The following is a 21,233-nucleotide window of genomic DNA, read 5'->3' on the forward strand; positions in this document are numbered from 1 at the left end:
TCAGGTGTACAGCAAAGTGAATCAGTCATACATATATATAATACATATATCCACTCTTTTTAAAATTCTTTTCCCATGTAGGCCATTACAGAGTATTGAGTAGAGTTCCCTGTGCTATATAGTAAGTCCTTATTAGTTATTTATTTTATATATAGTAGTGTATATATGTCAATCCTAATCTCCCAATTTATCCCTCCCTACCTGTTACGCGCTGGTAACCATAAATAATTTGTTTTCTACATCTGTGACTCTATTTCCATTTTGTTACTGCCTTTTTTTTTTGGAGGGGGGCCACGCCACATGCAGGATCTTAGTTCCCCGACCAGCGATCAAACTCATGCTCCCAGCAGTGGAAGTGTGGAGTCCTAACCACTGGACCACCAGGGAACTCCCTGCTTTCTTTTTTTGAAGTTTTTTTCTTTAATGATTGCTCTAGGGTTTAACATATACATCTTAGCAGTGTCAGCTTTTATTTTTGGCTGCGTTGGGTCTTCGTTGCTGTGCGCTGGCTTTCTCTAGTTGCAGCGAGCAGGGGCTATGTAGCTTTCTTCCCTTTCACCCCCTTCTTTGGTATTGTTGTTAAACAAGTTACATCTATTGTTAAAAACCCAACAATACATTACTTTACCATCTTTAGTCATTTCCTTAGGCTATTACAGCTTTGTTCCTACCCACCCTCTTTGTGCTATTATTGGCAAATATATATATGTTTCTATATGTTGTAGGCCCAACAATACATTATATACATATTATTTTATACAATTGTTTTTTAAGTCAAGTAAGGGGAGGAGGAAATAGGCATTTCTATTGTTTCTTATAATTACATGATCACTGTTACCTGGTGCTCTTTGATTTTTTTCATGTAGATTTGAATTTTACTGTCTGTGGTCACTACTTTCAGGCTGAAGAACTTCCTTTACTATTTCTTTTAAGGTGGGCCTTCTAGCAACAAACTCTCTCTCTAATTCCTCTGGCCTCTGTTGTTTCTGCTGAGAGTCAGCTGTTAATCTGATTGGGGTTCTCTCATAAGTAATGACTCTCAGCATTTTTACTATGATGTATCTGTGGATCTGTTTGTGTTTATCCTTTTTGGAATTTGTTGAACTTCCTGGATGTGTAGATTGCTTTGTAATGAATTTGGGAAGTTTTTGGCCATTATTTCTTTGAATTTTTTCTGTTCTTTCTCTTTCTTTCTCTTCTGTTCTTTCTCCTGATACTCCCCATTTATGTATGTTGGTATGCTTAATGACGCCCCACATTTCTCTGATGCTCACTTCACTTTTCTTCATCCTTTTTTCTCTCTGTTCTTTGACTTTTATAATCTCTATTGATCTATCTTAGAGCTTGCTTGTTCTTTTTTCTGCCAGTTCAAATCTACTTTGAGCCATTCAAGCGAATTTTTATTTCACTTGATACACTTTTCAACTCCAGAGTTTCCATTTGTTTCTTTTTTTATAATTTTTCTTTATTGATATTCTCTATTTGATGTGGACATTGTCCTCATACCTTCCTTTAATTCTTAATTTTGATTTCCTTTAGTTCTGTACATGTTTATAATGGCTACTTTGAAGTCTTTTCATGACAAACCCAGCATGTAGGCACTCTCACAGGCAGTTTCTGATGCCTGCTTTTTTTCAGGTTTATGGGTCATACTTTCTTGTTTCTTTGAATTCCTTGTAATTTTTTTGTTAGAAACTTGACATCTTAGATAATATGTTGTAGCAACTCTGGGTACTGGTCTCCCCATCCTCTAAGATTTATTACTTACAGCAAGAGGAGAATACCAGGATCTTTCCCAAAGCAGTCTCTCCCTGAACAGCAAAATTGGGGAAGTTTTAAGCTAAGCGTACATACATATTCATGAAGGGACTTGATTGAACTGAGGAAATTTAGCATAGAGTTGGGGCAAAGGTCGACAGAGTCCAAGCCTTAGTCGATTGAAGTCTGGAGGGTCACCATCGTAATTCCATCCTCCACCTGACTATGGGCCCTAGTTCCTGCAGAACTCAAAGGTATATTATTATGTATATCCCTTGAGGAACCTGGACGCTGCCCCAAGGCTGCACCGTGGTTTTCTCGACTGCTCCTCCTTGTTTCTGCATTTCCTCCCTTAAGGTCATTAATTACTGAGACCTGTTTGAGGGCAAGCATTGTGCCAGGCTTAGACCACAAAATGGCTTAGACCAAAATGGGTTCTCTTATGTCAAGAAAGCCATTCCTGGTTCTCTTTCTCCGGGGACCCCCTAACCTATCTGCTTACAGTTAGAAGGGAGAGGAAGATCTAGGCTTGTCCCCTGTCACGCCCAGGCCAGGGAGCCGGGAGCCTGAGGAGTGTCAGCAACTGAAGAAAAGGCTAGAAGAATGGGGTTTTCATGTTGTACTTTTAAAAACCTTTAATGACTTCTTATCTTTTTTTCTAGCTGAGTTACGCAGTGTGACAAATTGTCAGTCTAATCAACCAAGGTAAGGAAAAAATCTTGTTGATGAGACCAAAAGAATTAGGGATGTAGTATTCCTAAAACAACCATTTAGCATAGTAAGTAAGGGTTCCTTGTTTCAGCATTAAGCTTTGTCCTCGGCTACCTGGAAATATGGAAAAATCACATCTCCTCCCCAGCCCCTGTCCCCTCACCTTCCAGGCTAAAAGATGGAATCAGTAACATAATTCTCCCTTGGGATGACTTATTTTATTATTGCTATTAAAGGGAAGTCAGAGACAAGCAGAGCTTAGAGCTGCCTTTCAGTTGATTTCAAGTAAAGGCTTTTGAAGTTGGCTGATGTGAAGCAAATCAGTAAAGGGTGTGGGTTATGTGAGACTCTTGAAAAAAGGTAAACGTAAATGGGTAGATCTTGGACTTTGTTGGGGAAACTCAGAATAGAAACACTAGAGGCAATATGAGGCTTACATCCTTTGTCTCCAGTAAACTTAGCTGCTATATTTTTTTGTCTTTAGTAATGAAGGCGATGCTATCAAAGTTTTTGTGCGAATTCGCCCACCTACAGAGGGTTCTGGATCAGCTGATGGAGAGCAAAACTTATGCCTATCTGTGCTGTCCTCTACGACTGTCCGGCTGCACTCCAACCCTGAGCCCAAAACCTTCATATTTGATCATGTGGCAGAAATGGACACCACTCAGGTAATGATGATTTTGGGAACTCAACTTTTCATTTGGAACATATAAGATTCTGTTATTTGGGAGGATTTCACTTCTGGTCTCTTTAGTTTGACAGATCTCAGATAAGGAAGCTCAAACATTCCATAAATATTTTAAATTTAATATTATTAAATATTTTTCTTCCTTCATCAGACTTTGTACTAGAATGACAAGCCTGCTTTATTTTCCCTCTCCAACCTGTGATGGAGGTTGGTGAAGGTGTACTTTTCAGAGCCACTGGATGATTGATAAGTAAAGTTGAACTGCCTAGTTTAAGAAGAGTGTCTTAGTTCTGGCTGCCATTACACAAATATCATAGACTGGGTGGTTTAAACAACAAACATTTATTTCTCACAGTTCTGGAGGTTGGGAATCCAAGATCAAGTGCAAGAAATCCAGTGTCTGGTGAGGACTCACTTCCTGGCTTGTAGACAGCTGCCTTCCACTGTGTCCTCACATGGTGGAGAGAGAGAATTCTCTGTGTCTCTTCTTATAAGGGCACTACAGGCATACCTCACTTTATTGCACTTTGCAGATACTGTGTTTATTTACAATTGAAGGTTTGTGGCAGCTCTGCATTGAACAACTCCATTACCATCATTTTTCCAACAGCACTGCTCACTTCATGTCTCTGTCACATTTTGGTCAATATTTCTTGAAATATTTTGTTCTTTTTTGTTATTATTATATTATGGTGATCTGTGATCAGTAATCTTTGATGTTACTATTGTAATTGTTTTGGCATTTTTTAGCAATAAAGTATTTTTAAATTAAGACATGTACATTGTTTTCTTAGAAATAATGCTATTGCACACTTAATAGACTACAGTATAGTACAAATATAACTTTTATATGCACTGAGAAACCAAAAAATTCATGTGACTTGCTTTATTGCTATATTCACTTTATTGAGCTCATCTGGAAACGAACCCACAATATCTCCGAGGTGTGCCTGTACTGCTATCCTGAGGGCTCCACTCTCACGACTAATTACCTCCCAAAGGCCCCATCTCCAAATACCGTCACGTTGGGGATTAGTGTTTCAACATATGAATTTTGGGGAGACATTCAATCCATAGCAGAGAGTGATTGATTTAAGATTACTATGGTGTTGGGACTCCCCTGGCGGTCCAGTGGTTAAGACTCCGCGCTTCCAATGCAGGGGGCACGGGTTCGATCCCTGGTTGGGGAACTAAGATTTCCACATGCCACAAGGCGTGGCCAAAAAAAAAAAAGATTGCTATGGTGTCAATAACTTTTTCTAATTAAGGACAATTTAGTTAAAATCTAGTCAGCACTATTCAATAGAACTTTCTGCAGTGATGGAAATGTTCTGTAAATGTGCTGTCCATTACATTAGCCTCTAGATACACATGGCTATTTAAGTTTAAATTAATTAAGATTAATTAAAATTTCAAATTCACCTTTTCAGATTATTAATTTCTCAGATGCCCTAGCCACATGTGGCTGTTGAGCACTTGAAATATGACTAGTGCATCTGAGGACCTGACTTTTAATTTTTATTTAATTTTAATTAATTTAAGTAATAGCCACATATGGCTAATGGCTACTGCATTGGACATCACACATCTTGATTATTCCCTCATACACATGGATGTTTTTGGTGAGACATGTAGATCTTTAGATCTTTTTTCATCTAGGGCATGGCTGGACAATGGAAATAGAAAGTGAGCCATATATATAATTTAAAATTTTCTAGTAGCCACATTTTTGGTCACGCCATACAGCTTGCAGGATCTTAGTTCCCTAACCAGGGATTGACCCCGGGCCCTCAGCAGTGAGAGTGCAGAGTCCTAACCACTGGATCACTAGGGATTTCCCTAGTAGCCACTTTTTTTTTTTTTTAATTTATTTATTTATGGCTGTGTTGGGTCTTCATTTCTGTGCGAGGGCTTTCTCTAGTTGTGGCAAGTGGGGGCCACTCTTAATCGTGGTGCGCAGGCCTTTCACTGTCGTGGCCTCTCTTATTGCGGAGCACAGGCTCCAGATGTGCAGGCTCAGTAGTTGTGGCTCACGGGCCTAGCTGCTCCGCGGCATGTGGGATCCTCCCAGACCGGGGCTCAAACCCGCGTCTCCTGCATTAGCAGGCAGATTCTCAACCACTGTGCCACCAGGGAAGCCCGCCACATTTTTAAAAAGTAAAAAAGAAACAAGTAAAATTAGTTTTAATTCTGTATCTCATTTAACCCAGTATACCTAAAATACCATTTCAACATGTAAGGAACATAAAGCAAGTTATTAATGAGATATTTTTCCATTCTTTTTTTTTCATGTTCAGTCTTCCAAAACTGGTGTATGTTTTATACTTAACAACGCATCTCAAGTTGGACTAGCCACATTTCAGGTGCTCTGTAGCCATATGTGTCTCATGGCTACTATACTAGACAATGCAGATCTACGAATTCTTGCATTGTTGATAAGGCTGCATCTATTTATATATAAAAATGAAAATAAAAATCAGATATTGATTATTTAGTATAAGCTTGTGGGAAAAGTACTGAAGAACATATAGGGCTATGTATTTTATGCTAATACCAGTATAATATTGCGTGCAGTATGCTAAATTCTATATGAACTCTAGATGTGAGGTTTAAATCTATAATTGCATAGGAGATTAATGGATATAATTAGTTTACAGTTTTATCATCTTAGCTATTTTAGCCTCTTTCCTATAATAGATATAATTTTCATGTTATTGCAAATGAAAATTTGCACACAAATTTTATTATATTTTAGAATGTAGTTTAGGAAAAATGTTTTCATTTTTGTGAAATGTTAACATATTTGGTGCTTAACATTTGTAGGAATCTGTGTTCTCAACTGTGGCCAAAGGCATTGTGGAGTCTTGCATGAGTGGCTATAATGGTACCATCTTTGCATAGTAAGTTGTTCACAGTTTCCTTATACAAGGGTACAATAGTAAGTGCTTCTATTTGTTTCCTATGGCTTCTGTAACAAATGACCACATACTTAGTGGCTTGAAACGACACAAATTTGTCTTACAGTTCTGTAAGTCAGGAGTTTGACGCCAGTCTCTAAGCTAAAATAAAGGTGTCAGCAGGGCTGTGTTCCTTTCTGAAAGCTCTAGAGGAGAATCTGTTTTCCCACTTCTAGAGGCCATCTACATTACTTGGCTTACAGCCCCCTTTCTCCATCTTCCAAGCCAATGACATGCAACTCTGGCTCTTCCTTAGTCATGTTGCTCTCTGACTGAGCTGGGCATGTTCTTTAATTTTAAGGACTCATGTGATCTGATTGGCCCCACCTGCGTAAGCAAGGTGGACGGGATTAAACTCTACCTCCTGGAGAGGAGAGGATCTACATGTTATCTGGGATTCTTCTGTAAGGAAGATTGGTCTTTTTGCCCCCATTAATTAATTCATTCATTTATATGGCATGGACTTACATATATTTATTTCATACTTTGGGTTATAATCTAATACTACATTGTGTTTATCTTGTTGCTTACATTGTTCTAGCTTGGCCATTGGGAGCTTTTTGAGGTTGGTTTGTGTGTCCCTTTGACATGTCACATCCTTTTGTTTTTTGAGCACTTCCTTTATGATGCTACAGTATGCTCCTGGCTCATCTTATATTTTCCCTGTCTGAGACCTAGAATCAGCCATTTTGGCAAGGAGCCCTGGTTCCTTTTATTGGAGAATGGTGTTTAGAAACTAAGGGCACTCGGTGTGTTTGTTGCTACTGGAGTGTCATTGCTTCTAGGCCTTTTCAGCAGACAGAGCTAGGTAATATATGTATGTATACTAAGTCATGTATACAGACATATCTATAATTGTTTCTGTTTCTATCCATTTCTATATACAGTAAGGTAAACTTGAGTTCATACTGATGTCTCTGACTCTAATCCAAGGGTTTAGAATCCACATGGGTTCATTCTAGCCTTCCTTTCTTGTTTATCTGTAACTTCCCTTGCTGACAGTGAGAAACCCGGGCTCCCACTGCTACCATCCGTTTATTTATTTGTTCATCCCCAGTACACATGTAAAGCAGTTTCAGAATTGTTAGCCTGTATCCCTGTGAAGAACAGATTTACTGCGTGCAGTGTTTATGTACAGATCCTTTTTTTTTTTCCTTAAGTCCTACAATTTCTAGTCAAAACCTCATTTTGTAAACTTACTTAGGCCAGCCCCTTTTCCACCTACACCTTTCAGTGCAGTATGTCATGAACTTGTAATTCAATTAGATACATTCCATCCTGGGGTCTCTGACATCCTAGTTGATGTGTTTTGTTTGTTTATTTAGTTTGCATACTTTAAAGTTCACCCTTTGTGATGTACAGTTGCATAGTGTTTTGACAAATGCAGAGACCCAAGCATTTAGCACCCCTATTGAAGAGAACAGTTCCTCCACCTTGAAAGTTCCTACTGTTTGTCCCATTAATAGTCAGCCACTCCTTCCCCGCCCCCCCACCACCCCGCAACCTCTGGATACACTAATAAATTTTCCATTCCTATAGCTTTGCCTTTCCCAGAGTGTCATATGATTGGAATCATACAATATGTAACCTTTTGGTTCTGGCTTTTTTCATTTAGGATTTGCTATGTTGTTGCATGCATCAGTAGCTTTTGCTTTTTCTTTCTTTCCTTTTTTTTTTTTTTTTTTTTTTGCCGAGTAGTATTTTACTGTGTGGATTTACCACAGTTTTTTTATTCACTCCCCTGTTAAAGGATATCTTGGTTGCTTCCAGTTTTTGGCAATTATGAATAAAGTTGCTACAAACATCCAAATATTGGGTTTTGTGTGAACATAAGTTTTCAAATCACTTGAGTAAATACATAGGAATACATTGCTGGGTCATATAGTATAAGAAACTGTCAATCTGTCTTCCATATGTATATTGAAAGTGCATGATGATGGGAATTCCCTGGTGATCCAGTGCTTAGGACTTGGTGCTTTCACTGCCGTGGGCCTGGGTTCAATCCCTGGTCGGGGAACTGAGATCCTGCAAGGCTCACAGCACAGCCAAAAAAAAAAAAAAAAGTGCATGATGATTCTGAATTTCTAAATGCTGGCAACCTTAAAATACTGCTCTAGGTTTAATGTTGGAATGTAAGCTGACAACCTTGGCAGTTCTACAAGGTCAGTTTTTTTTACAAGGTGAATCATTTCAGATTTATTTCATAAATAGGAATATAATTTGTAGTACAATTATTTTTTCCTTTTCTTCTAGCAGTAGACTTCCTAATTTTATTTAGAACCAGAGGTTTTTAATAAGATGTAGTGAATTATGTAATTAATTTTGAGCAGCTGATGCTTTTTTTGTGTGTGTGCCCTTGGTTCATCTGTAATTGGCTCAAAATACAAGAAAATAAAAAATAAGAAGCTTAAAGCTTGGATTCATCTTGTGCACAAATTCTTCCTTGAAAATTTGCCTTTGCCTTTCATGCTTACTTTTCAGTTGTGTTCAGCAGAACTAAATATTCTCTCTTGACCAGTGAAGCAGATAACCATTTTCTCATGTCTTCTCAAGAAAAAAAAAGATTTTTTTTTTCACAGAATATTTTGAGCGGTAAAGTTCAAAAATCAATTTGAAATAAGAGCCACAATTACCAGAGATTATATATCTTCAGAACTGTTTTCTTTGAAGATCCTTAGGCATACTAATTATAATATTTAATTTGAAAATTGCTTTTGGTACTTGAGGGCAGAAATGAAAAACATACGGAGAGAAGTGAACATTGATTTATTGGTTGGGTGAGCATACTTTCCGGTTTACCGTAGACAGTCTCAATTCTAGAGTTATTGTTAATAGTGTCCCCTTCACTTTCAAGTAGGACGCTCAACAATATCCATTTCTTATTCTGAGTTAACTGAAGAACTTTTTTCCCCCTACTTCTGAAAGAAAGAGGTAAACAACTAGATGATACTGTTTTCTAGCTCTTGGGGCATTGAACCAAAAAGTAAACTCAAAATTTTATATTTCTGCCATGAATCCAATGTAAACACATTTAACATCCTAAATTACATCTATCTTCAACATAAATTTTTATTTTTTTAATATTTATTTATATTTCTTTTGGCTGCACCAGGTCTTAGTTGCGGCACGTGGGATCTTTAGTTGCGGCATGTGGACTCTTAGTTGTGGCATGCATGCAGGATCTAGTTCCCTGACCAGGGATCAAACCTGGGCCCCCTGCATTGGGAGCATGGAGTCTTACCCACTGGACCCCCAAGGAAGTCCCTAAATTTTAATTGTTTTAGTTTTTTGTTTCTCCTGTTTCTGGTGTACCTGAGGAGATATGACACTATACACACACACACACACAAAATCAAGCCTATAGTATAAGGATGTTTTTAATTGCTTTGTTTTTAAATGAAGACATCTTAGTATCTTTTAAAGGCAGAATTTAGAAAGAGAATTGCTGCATTATTTAGAAGAGCAAAAATTGGGGAAAAAAAAGTCTAGTTGGTTCTGATAAAATAAATTATGATACATTCATGGAATACTATGTAGCCATTAAAAATAAAGAGGCAGATCTCTATTTACCAGCATAGAAAGATGTGTGAGATAAAAATTAAGGGAAAAAAACAGGTTGCAGAGAAGTGTGAATAGCATCATTCCAATTCTGTAAATAAAAATTAAATGAAAACTCTGATGGCCGTGTCTGTATAATCCAGAAGCATTTATTAGACAGTTAAGAGTGGTTAAGTCTTAGTGGTAGAATAGGAGAGAAAGAAAATGTATCATTCACTTTTTACCTGATATAATTTTTAAAAAGACAATTAGTGCTTTGTGGGGAAAATTTATATACTAGTAGACCATATTAAAATAGGGTAGTCTTCTAAATTTCATGTGTGAAAATAATATATGAAACATTCTTTTTTACAGTGGACAGACTGGTTCAGGGAAAACATTTACTATGATGGGTAAGTAAATTAGAGATTAACATTTACTGGCTTAGTCTACTCTTTTTGTGATGACAGAACTTAGTATATTTTTTGGAAAGGAATACTTTCTGGTATATGATGTTGACCTCATAAAATTAGGGTTATTTCCCAAGCTTCTGTCAGATTGCGACTGCCATTATAGCAAAGTCTGTGTTTTTAGCTATGTTCCCAGCTCAATGCTTAGCACAGAGTATGTGCTCAATGAACAATTTTTGAAGTGGGTTTAATGAATTTTTATATATTATGTACCTGTATAACCACTACCCAGACCAAGATTCCTAGTCAGTAACTACTCCCACTGCTGTCCCCTGACATATGTATTACTCTGACTTCTGTCATCACTAGTTTTGCTTGTTTTTGCACTTCTACAAATGAAATTTTACTGTATTTACTCTTTTATGTATGGCTTCTTTCTCTCAGCCTGAGGTTTGTCAGATTCACTAATGTTATGGCATGTAGTAGTAGTTTATTTCCATTGCTGTATAATAGATTATTGTATGAATATACCACATTTTCTATTATTTTTTTAATAGATCTTTATTGGAGATAATTGCTTCACAATACTGTGTTAGTTTCTGTTGCACGGCAAAGTGAATCAGCCATATGCATACACATGTCCCCATATCTCCTCCCCCTTGAACCTCCCTCCCGTCCTCCCTATCCCATCCCTCTAGGTCATCACAAAGCACCGAGCCGATCTCCCTGTGCTATGCCGCTGCTTCCCACCAGCCAACTATTTTACATTCGGTAGTGTATATATGTCGATGCTACTCTCACTTCGCCCAACTTCACCCTCCCACCTCATGTCATCAAGTCCATTCTCTATGTCTACCTCTTTATTCCTGCCCTGCAACTAGGTTCATCAGTACCATATATTTTTTTTTTTTTAGATTCCATATATATTCATTAGCACATGGTATTTGTTTTTCTCTTTCTGACTTACCTCACTCTGTGTGACAGACTCTAGATCCATTCACCTCACTACAAATAACTCAATTTCGCTTGTTTTTATGGCTGAGTAATATTCCACTGTATATATGTGCCACATCTTCTTTAACCATTCATCCGTCGATGGACATTTAGGTTGATTCCATGTCCTGGCTATTGTAAATAGTGCTGCAGTGAACATTGTGGTGCATATCTCTTTTTGAATTATGGTTTTCTCAGGGTATATGCCCAGTAGTAGGATTGTTGGATAATATGGTAATTCTATTTTTAGTTTTTTGAGGAACCTCCGTACTGTTTTCCATAGTTGTATCAATTTACATTCCCACCAACAGTGCAGGAGGGTTCCCTTTTCACCACACCCTTTCCAGCAATTATTGTTTCCAGCTTTTTTGATAATGGCCATTCTGACCGGCATGAAGTAATACCTCATTGTAGTTTTGATTTGTATTTTTCTAATAATTAGTGATATTGAGCATCTTTTCATGTGCCTCTTGACCATCTGTATGTCTTCCTTGGTGAAATGTCTACTTAGGTCTTCCGCCCATTTTTTAACTGGATTGTTTGTTTTTTTCATATTGAGTTCCATGAGCTGTTTGTATATTTTGGAGATTAATCTTTTGTCTGTTGTTTCATTTGCAAATATTTTCTCTCATTCTGAGGGTTGTCTTTTTGTCTTGTTTATGGTTTCCTTTGCTGTGCAAAAGCTTTTAAGTTTAATTAAGTCCCATTTGTTTATTTTTGTTTTTATTTCTGTTAGTCTAGGAGGTGGGTCAAAAAAGATCTTGCTGTGGTTTATGTCAAAGTGTGTTTTTCCTCTAAAAGTTTTATAGTGTCTGGTCTTACATTTAAGTCTTTAATCCATTTGGAATTTATTTTTGTATATGATGTTAGGTAGTGTTCTAATTTCATTCTTTTACATGTAGCTGTCCAGTTTTCCCAGCATCACTTATTGAAGAGGCCATCTTTTCTCCATTGTATATTCTTGTCTCCTTTGTCGTAAATTAGGTGCCCATATGTGTGTGGGTTTATCTCTGGGCATTCTATCCTGTACCATTGATCTATATTTTCTGTTTTTGTGCCAGTACCATACTGTCTTGATTACTGTAGCTTTGTGGTATAGTTTGAAGTCGGGGAGCCTGATTCCTCCAGCTCCGTTTTTCTTTCTCAAGATTGCTTTGGCTATTAGGTGTCTTTTGTGTTTCCATACGAATTGTAAGATTTTTTTGTTCTAATTCTGTGAAAAATGCCATTGGTAATTTGATAGGAATTGCATTGAATCTGTAGATTGCTTTCAGTAGTATAGTCATTTTCACAATATTGATTCTTCCAATCCAAGAACATGGTATATTTCTCCATCTGTTTATGTCATCTTTGATTTCTTTCATCAGTGTTTTATAGTTTTCTGAGTACAAGTCTTTCGCCTCCTTAAGCAGGTTTATTCCTAGGTATTTTATTCTTTTTGTTGCAGTGGTAAATGGGAGTGTTTCCTTAATTTCTCTTTCTGATTTTTCGTTGTTGGTGTATAGGAATGCCAGAGATTTCTGTGCATTAATTTTGTATCTTAGAACCTTACCAAATTCATTGACTAGTTCTAGTAGTTTTCTGGTGGCATCTTTAGGATTTTCTATGTATAGTATCATGTCATCTGCAAACAGTGACAGTTTTACTTCTTCTTTTCCAATTTTTATTCCTTTTATTTCTTTTTCTTCTCTCATTGCTGTGGCTAGGACTTCCAAAACTATGTTGAATAATAGTGGTGAGAGTGGACATCCTTGTCTTGTTCCTGATCTTAGTGCACATGCTTCCAGTTTTTCACCACTGAGCATGAGGCTTGCTGTGGGTTTGTCATGTATGGCCTTTATTATGATGAGGTGGGTTCCCTCTATGCCCATTTTCTGGAGAATTTTTATCATAAATGGTTGCTGAATTTTGTCGAAAGCTTTTTCTGCATCTATTGAGATGATCATATGGTTTTTATTCTTCAGTTTGTTAATATGGTGTATCACATTGATTGATTTGCGTATATTGAAGAATCCTTGCATCCCTGGGATAAATCCCACTTGATCATGGTGTATGATCCTTTTAATGTGCTGTTGGATTCTGTTTGCTAGTATTTTGTTGAGGATTTTTGCATCTATGTTCATCAGTGATATTGGTCTATAATTTTCTTTTTTTGTGATATCTTTTTTCTGGTTTTGGTATCAGGGTGATGGTGGCTTTGTAAAAGGAATTTGGGAGTGTTTCTCCCTCTGCAATTTTTGGAAGAGTTTGAGAAGGATTGATGTTAGCTCTTCTCTAAATGTTTGATAGAATTTGCTTGTGAAGCCATCTGGTCCTGGACTTTTGTTTGTTGGAAGATTTTAAATTCTGGTTTCAATTTCATTACTTGTGCTAGGTCTGCTTATATTTTCAATTTTGTTTATCTTCTCAAAGAACCAGCTTTTAGTTTTATTGATCTTTGCTATTGTTTTCTTCGTTTCTATTTCATTTATTTCTTATTTCTGCTCTGATCTTTATGATTTCTTTCCTTCTACTGACTTTGGGTTTTCTTTGTTCTTCTTTCTCTCGTTGTTTTAAGTGTAGGGTTAATTGTTTATTTGAGATTTTTCTTGTTTCTTGAGGTGAGATTGAATTGCTATGAACATCCCTCTTAGAACTGCTTTTGCTGCATCCCATAGGTTTTGGGTCATCGTGTTTTCATTGTCATTTGTTTCTATGTATTTTTAAATTTCTTCTTTGATTTCTTCAGTGATCTCTTGGTTATTTAGTAGCACACTGTTTAGCCTCCAGTGCTTTTTACACTTTTTTTCCTATAATTGATTTCCAGTCTCAGAGCGTTGTGGTCAGAAAAGATGCTTGATATGATTTCAGTTTTCTTAAATTTTTCGAGGCTTGATTGGTAACCCAAGATGTGATCTATCCTGGAGAATGTTCCATGTACACCTGAGAAGAAAGTGTATTCTGCCACTTTTGGGTGGAATGTTCTATAAATATCAATTAGATCTATCAAGTCTATTGTGTCATTTAAAGCTTGTGTTTCCTTATTTATTTTCTGTTTGGATGATCTGTCCATTGGTGTAAGTGAGGTGTTAAAGTCTCCTACTATTATTGTTTTACTGTCAGTTTCTCCTTTCGTGGTTGTTAGCATTTGCCTTATGTATTGAGGTGCTCCTCTGCTGGGTGCATAAACATTTTTAATTGTTATATCTTCTTCTTGGATTGATCCTTTGATCATTATGTAGTGTCCCTCCTTATCTCTTGTAACAGTATTTTAAACTCTGTTTGATCTGATACGAGTATTGCTATTCCAGCTTTCTTTTGATTTCCATTTGCATGGAATATCTTTTTCCATCCCTTCACTTTCAGTCTGTATGTGTCCCTAGGTCTGAAGTGGGTCTCTTGTAGGCAGCATATAGATGGGTCTTGTTTTTGTATCCATTCAGCCAGTCTGTGTCTTTTGGTTGGGGCATTTAATCCATTTACATTCAAGGTTATTATTGATAGGTTTGTTCCTATTACCATTTTCTTAATTGTTTTGGGTTTGTTTGTTTTTAACATCTTTATTGGAGTATAATTGCTTTACAATGGTGTGTTAGTTGGGTTTGTTTTTGTGGATCTTTTTCTTCTCTTGTGTTTCCCATTTAGAGAAGTTTCTATAGCATTTGTTGTAAAGCTGGTTTGGTGGTGCTGAATTCTCTTAGTTTTTGTTTGTCTGAAAAACTTTTGACTTCTCCACGAATCTGAATGAGATCCTTGCTGGGTAGAGTAATCTTGGTTGTAGGTTTTTCTCTTTCATCACTTTAAGTATATCCTGCCACTCCCTTCTGGCCTGCAGAGTTTCTGCTGAAAAATCAGCTGATAACCTTATGGGGATTCCTTTGCATGTTATTTTTTGTTTTTCCCTTGCTGCTTTTAATATTTTTTCTTTGAACTTAATTTTTGTTAGTTTGATTAATATGTGTTTTGCTGTGTTTTTCCTAGGGTTTATCCTGTATGGGACTCTCTGTGCTTCCTGGACTTGGGTGACTATTTCCTTTCCCATGTTAGGGAAGTTTTCCATTATAATCTCTTCAAATATTTTCTCAGACCCTTTCTTTTTCTCTTCTTTTTCTGGGACCTCTATAATTCGAATGTTGGTGCATTTAATGTTATCCCAGAGGTCTCTGAGATTGTCTTCAGTTCTTTTCATTCTTTTTTCTTTATTCTGCTCCTCGGCAGTTATTTCCACCATTTTGTCTTCTAGCTCACTTATTCCTTCTTTTGCCTCAGTTATTCTGTTATTGATTCCTTCTAGTGTATTTTTCTTTTCAGTTATTGTGTTGTTCATCTCTGTTTGTTTGTTCTTTAGTTCTTCTAGATCTTTGTTAAACATTTCTTTTATTTTCTCAATCCATGCTTCCATTTCTATATCTGAGATTCTGGATCATCTTTACTATCATTACTCTGAATTCTTTCTCAGGTAGATTGCCTATTTCCTCTTCATTTATTTGGTCTTGTAGGTTTTTTTTACCTTGCTCCTTCATCTGTGACATATTTTTTTGCTGTCTCTTTTTTTTTTAATGAGTGGGATTGTGTTCCTGCTTTACTGGTTGTTTGGCCTGAGGTTTTCCAACACTGGAGTTTGTAGGCTCTTGGGTAGAGCTGGGTCTTGGTGCTGAGAGAGGAGCTCTGTGAGACCTCACTCCGATGAATATTCCCTGGGGTCTGAGGTTCTCTGTTAGTCCAGTGGTTCAGATTCGGAGCTCCCACCGCAGGAGCTTCTGCCCAGCCCTGTGCTCGCAAATCAAGATCCCGCAAGCCACGTGGGGTGGTAAAAAAAAGAGAACAATAACAAAGTAAAAAATAAAATTAGACTAGGAAACTAATAGATATATTAGAAAGAATGTAAAAATAAAAATATAGATGAATCAACAACCGGAAGGTATGTCAGTACCACAATAGTAAAAAAGAGGAGGAGGGAGAAGAAAAAAAAAAGGGGGGGAAGGCCTTGGCTGTGGAGAGCGGGGCCTAAGCAAGTGTGAGGTTTGGGCGGTGGATGGGGCCAATGCTCAGCACCCACAGGGCTAGAAAAGGCCCTGGAGGCTGTGGGGGGGTGGGGCTTAGGCTCAAGGAACAGAAGGGGCCCAGGTGTGCCCCCCACCCCTGGTCTCAGAGGGTGGGGGACGTCACCTGGGAGCCCAGCAGGCTTCCTGGGCTTCAGTGGGTAGGGCAAACGCCTTCCTCGTGTCTCCTGCTCCTCCGGTCTGGGGTCTGGGAGGGCCCCTCCCACCTGCCAATCCTGATCTCCCTGTCCTCCCTCCTATACCCCCAGGACCAATGGGAGGATGGGCCTTGGAGGGCCGGGAACTGGTCTGGGAGCTCAGTAGGCTCCCTGGGCCTGAGTGGGCGGGGAAAACACCCTCTGCTCCTCCTCGACGGCCCCTCCCACCTGCCACTCCTGATCTCCCCGGCCTCCCTCCTGTGCCCCCAGGACCCATGCGGCCTGGATGGGGCTTTGGTGGGGGGGAACTGGCTTGGGAGCTCAGCAGCCTCCCCAACACCAGTGTGCCAGGCAATTGCCCTCCGCTCCTCTCCCACTCTTCCCAGAGAGTCCCTCCCACCTGCCTCTCCTGATCTCCCCTGCCTCTCCTGATCTCCCCTGCCTCTCCTGATCTCCCCAGCCTCAGGGGAGCTGATCCTGTCTGGCCTCCACTTCTCCTTCCTCCTTGGTCCCCCTACGTCCTACTGGTTCACTCTGTGGTTCCTTGCGTCTCTTTGGGGTCAGAGTCCCCCACCAGCAGCCAGCAGGCGCCCTAGTTGTGGGGAGATGCTAACTCTGTGTCTTCCCACACTGCCATCTTAAAGGAATTCCACATTTTCTATTCTGCTGTTTCTAGAGAGTTTTAGAGCACATGAATAGTACTGTTATGGACATTTTTTTCTTGTGTGTGTCTTTTATAGTTCATATCTATTGAACTTTAAACTTCTGGGCGTGGACTTGCTGGGTTATAGTATATGTATGTTCAGCTTTAGTAAAAAAAAGTCATGATGGAGACACGTAGACGTGGAATTTCCCAGTGCTCCACATCCATGTCCACATTTGGTATTGTCTGTTTTAAAAATTTTAGTTGTTCTGGAGTATGTATAGTACTATCTCATTGTGTTTTTATTTGCACTTGTTTGATGTCCATTGACTACTAAGCACCTTTTATACGCTTATTGGACATTTGAATAGCCTCTCTGTAAAATGCCCATTCAAGCTTTTTTCTCTTTGTTAAAAGTACATTTATTTATTTATTTATTTATATTTGGCTACATTGGGTCTTCTTTGCTGTGTGCAGGCTTTCTCTAGTTGTAGTGAGCGGAGGCTGCTCTTCGTTGTGGTGCGCGGGCCTCTCATTGCTGTGGCTTTTCTTGCTGCGGAGCACGGCCTCTAGGTGCACGGACTTCAGTAGCTGTGGCATGTGGGCTCAGTAGTTGTGGCACACGGGCTCTAGAGCACAGGCTCAGTAGTTGTGGCGCATGGGCTTAGTTACCCCACGGCATATGGGATCCTCCCAGACCAGGGCTTGAACCCATGTCCCCTGCACTGGCAGGTGGATTCTTAACCACTGCAACACCAGGGAAGTCCCTCAAGCTTTTTTCTTATTTAAAAATTATCTTGTCTTTTTCTTACTCATTTGTGGGGATTCTTCATAAAATAGATTAGCTCTTTGTCTATGATATAGATTACAGATTTTTCTGTAGGTTTTTTCTTTTGGCTTATTTAATTTTTTCTGATGCCAAAGGTTTTTATTTTTATGTGGTTGAATTTCAGGTTTTTTTGTTTTGTTTTGTTTTGTTTTTTAATGGTTTCTGAATTGTGAGTTTTAGTAAGAAAGGTTTTCCCTTCTATGAGGTTATAACAACATATAAGTGAGTACTTAAAATATGCCAGGCACTCTTCAAGGCTCTGGTGGTCTATTCAAATACAAGGCAATGTCCAGGCTCTCATGGAGCTTATATTCTCAGGGGGGGATGTACAAGTAAAAGCAAATAAATGTCTAGTAATTATGCCAGAGGTAGTAAGTGCTATGAAGAAAAATAAGAGGATGGAAAAGAGCAGGGGGTGCTGTTTTAGTTAGGTGGGTCAGAGAGGCCTCTCAGCGTGACATTTGAAGAGAATTACTGAGTGAAATGAGAAGAAACCATAAGACTCTGGGAGAAGAATCTTCCAGGCAGAGGGACCATCCCTGCAAATGCACAGGCCCTGAGTTGGGAGCATGGTCAAGAGCATTCAAGAAACAGCAAGAAGACACATGGGGCTAGAGTGGAATTTTACAGGGTAAGGGGCAAGTTGAAATTGTAGCCTGAGGCCACGTCATGGATTTTGGAATTTTTCATGAGGGTATGTGAAGTCATGGGAAGGTTTTTTTTGTTTGTTCTTTTAAAGAAGAATTACATGATCTGATGTATAATTAAAAGGACTACTCAGGCAGCTGAATGGAATAGAGACTATAGGAGGGGCTAGAGCCGAAGCAAGATTGGGAGCCAAGGCAGGAGACTAGGCAAGAGATGATAAGGTAAGTATAATGAATATTTTGAGTATCTTTATATAGTATTTAGCAGGAAAATGTTATAAAATTATCCACACATATTCTAATATTATCTGTCCTCTGTGTTCATTTACTTGCATTTCTCTGCCCTGTTTTATATTTTTTTTTTCTTTTTTTTTTAAGGTACAGTTTACAAGGGCCATTTAAAATATTTTAGGTATAGCACACCGAGATGACGATAGTATTTTTAAATTTATTTTCTGTAACTTTCTTGCATACACCAGCATTTTGTTAGTTCCTTTGGTCTCTAAGGCATATATATATATATTTTTAAGTAAATTTACTTTTTTTTTTTAAATTTACTTATTGATTGATTGATTTTTGGCTGTGTTGGGTCTTCATTGCTGTGCGTGGGCTTTCTCTAGTTGCGGCGAGCAGGGGGCGACTCTTCATTGCAGTGCACCGGCTTCTCATTTCGGTGGCTTCTCTTGTTGTGGAGCACGGGCTCTATGCGCATGGGCTTCAGTAGTTGTGGCACGGGGGCTCAGTAGTTGTGGTGCACGGGCTTAGTTGCTTCTTGGCATGTGGGATCTTCCCAGACCAGGGCTTGAGCTCGTGTCCCCTGCATGGCAGGTGGATTTTTAACCACTACACCACCAGGGAAGTCCCTCTAAGGCATGTTTAACTAATACATATAGTAACTTTTGGATCTTTTCTAGCTTTATAGTTTTTTTTCTGGCAGATATAGCTATAGCTTGAATTAGTATCCAAAAAATCCTGCTGTTTACATATCCACTCACATCTCCCCTTTTCCCCAATGTTAACAAAATAGAGATTGGATTGCTCTTCAGTTTTCTGTCTGTACAGAAATCTTGTGAAGAATTCCTATAGTATCTTTCTTACCAGCTTGGCTTTTATTGCCCAATTAAGAAAATACTAGGGGCTTCCCTGGTGGCGCAGAGGTTGAGAGTCTGCCTGCTAATGCAGGGGACACGGGTTCGAGCCCTGGTCTGGGAGGATCCCACATGCCGCGGAGCGGCTGGGCCCGTGAGCCACAATTACTGAGCCTGCGTGTCTGGAGCCTGTGCTCCGCGACGGGGGAGGCCGCGATAGTGAGAGGCCCGCGCACCGTGATGAAGAGTGGCCCCCGCTTGCCACAACTGGAGAAAGCCCTAGCACAGAAACGAAGACCCAACATAGCAATCAATCAATCAATTAATCAATAAAAAATAAATCTTTAAAAAAAAAAAAAAAAAAGAAAATACTAGCTAATGCTAATTTTTATACCCTGTGAGATAGTTATTACCATTATTATTTCCATTTTATAGTTGAAAACTCCAAGAGATTAAGTAATTAGGCTGTAGCCACACAGCCAGTGTATAAAGATCAGCCTAGGAGACAGAATGTCTTATGCAACAGTAAAGTACAATTATTTGTTATTTCTGCTAATTTTCGTACCTGCAGAAGGAAAAATTTCAAGCTTGGGACTGAAATGGATATTTTAATTTATCAAACAACAACTACTTTTTAAAATTGCTTAGTGGCTATTGTGGGCCCTTCCCTTCAGTCCTATTGATAGGCAGGTTCTATTATGCCATCTCTTACAGACCACGATTTATCTTGTTTGGGGGCCTGAAAGAAACTGATTATACAATTTGTCTTTTCTATATGAATTGCCTTTCAGTGTTGCTGTTTTGAAAGACTCCTGTTAACAGAATAAAAATGAACAGCTATATATATATTTTTTTACATTTTTCTTTAGGACCATCTGAATCTGATAATTTTTCTCATAACCTGAGAGGAGTAATTCCACGAAGTTTTGAATATTTGTTTTCCTTAATTGAACGTGAAAAAGAGAAGGTAAAACTTACTGTAAAAGTAAAGCGATTCTATGAAATACCTGGTTCTGAGTAGCTAACTACTAATAATCAGCTCATGACGCATGGAGGGGCATCATGGGTAGTCTACAGTGTGGCTAGGCTAGAGGCATAAAAAAAAATCTTTCAGCTCTTAAGATAAAATGAAGGATTCTGAGTTTTTTTATTTTCTAAGAGTTTTTAGTCTATAATACATGCATCATCCATGAGCCCACATTGAAAGAAAGAAGAATGTAGTGCTTCTTAGGCTCTCAGATTTTACAAGAGAGAAAGCATAAAGAAAATCTTAACTGAGGAAAACAAATTCATTAAGCTCTGTCACCTACCTGCGCCTAGGCTCACAGGTGACTGCAGCTCTCCCTACATCTTCATGACAGCCACTAGTACTGGGCCCATCTCGGCTTCCTGTGCAGCACCTGCTACCACCTGACCACGCTCTCCTTGCTTCACACGTGGTGTGGCTCCATCGTCCTAGCGACGTGGCCTTGCGTCTCCCATTGGCTCCCAGATTGGGTCATTCTGTGGGCTGTGCGTCTTTAGCTTAGGGAATTCCAGGCTTAAGAGCCATCAGTGTTTTATGTTCTATTACCTATGTGCCAAGGAGTCTGATACATAGCATTGGTTTACCACTTACTCCTTTGCAGAAACTGTGCCTGACCATTGCAGTTAGACACACATATCATGTGCCAGCGAAGTAAGTTCAGTGACGTGCACTTCTGTGGTTAAAAATCCTATAGCGAGGCTTTTTAAAGAAAACTTTTATTTGTTTATTTTTTTAAAGAGAGACTTTTAAAATACATTATTTTCAG

At 38.7% G+C, this 21,233-nt stretch overlaps 1 protein-coding gene across 2 annotated transcripts in view; it reads left to right on the forward strand.

Annotated features, from left to right (window-relative positions):
- Positions 1 to 21,233, forward strand: part of KIF15 (kinesin family member 15) — a 78,512-nt gene that overhangs the window by 3,625 nt on the left and 53,654 nt on the right. For both annotated transcript variants that reach the window (XM_057555447.1, XM_057555448.1), the window contains exons 2-6: positions 2,421 to 2,463; positions 2,954 to 3,137; positions 5,981 to 6,057; positions 10,027 to 10,064; positions 20,310 to 20,407. In XM_057555447.1, the coding sequence (XP_057411430.1) occupies positions 2,421 to 2,463; positions 2,954 to 3,137; positions 5,981 to 6,057; positions 10,027 to 10,064; positions 20,310 to 20,407 (440 nt within the window). The remainder of the gene's footprint in view (positions 1 to 2,420; positions 2,464 to 2,953; positions 3,138 to 5,980; positions 6,058 to 10,026; positions 10,065 to 20,309; positions 20,408 to 21,233) is intronic.

The sequence above is a fragment of the Balaenoptera acutorostrata genome, chromosome 10 (genome assembly GCF_949987535.1).
Source record: "Balaenoptera acutorostrata chromosome 10, mBalAcu1.1, whole genome shotgun sequence".
NCBI lineage: Eukaryota > Metazoa > Chordata > Mammalia > Artiodactyla > Balaenopteridae > Balaenoptera > Balaenoptera acutorostrata.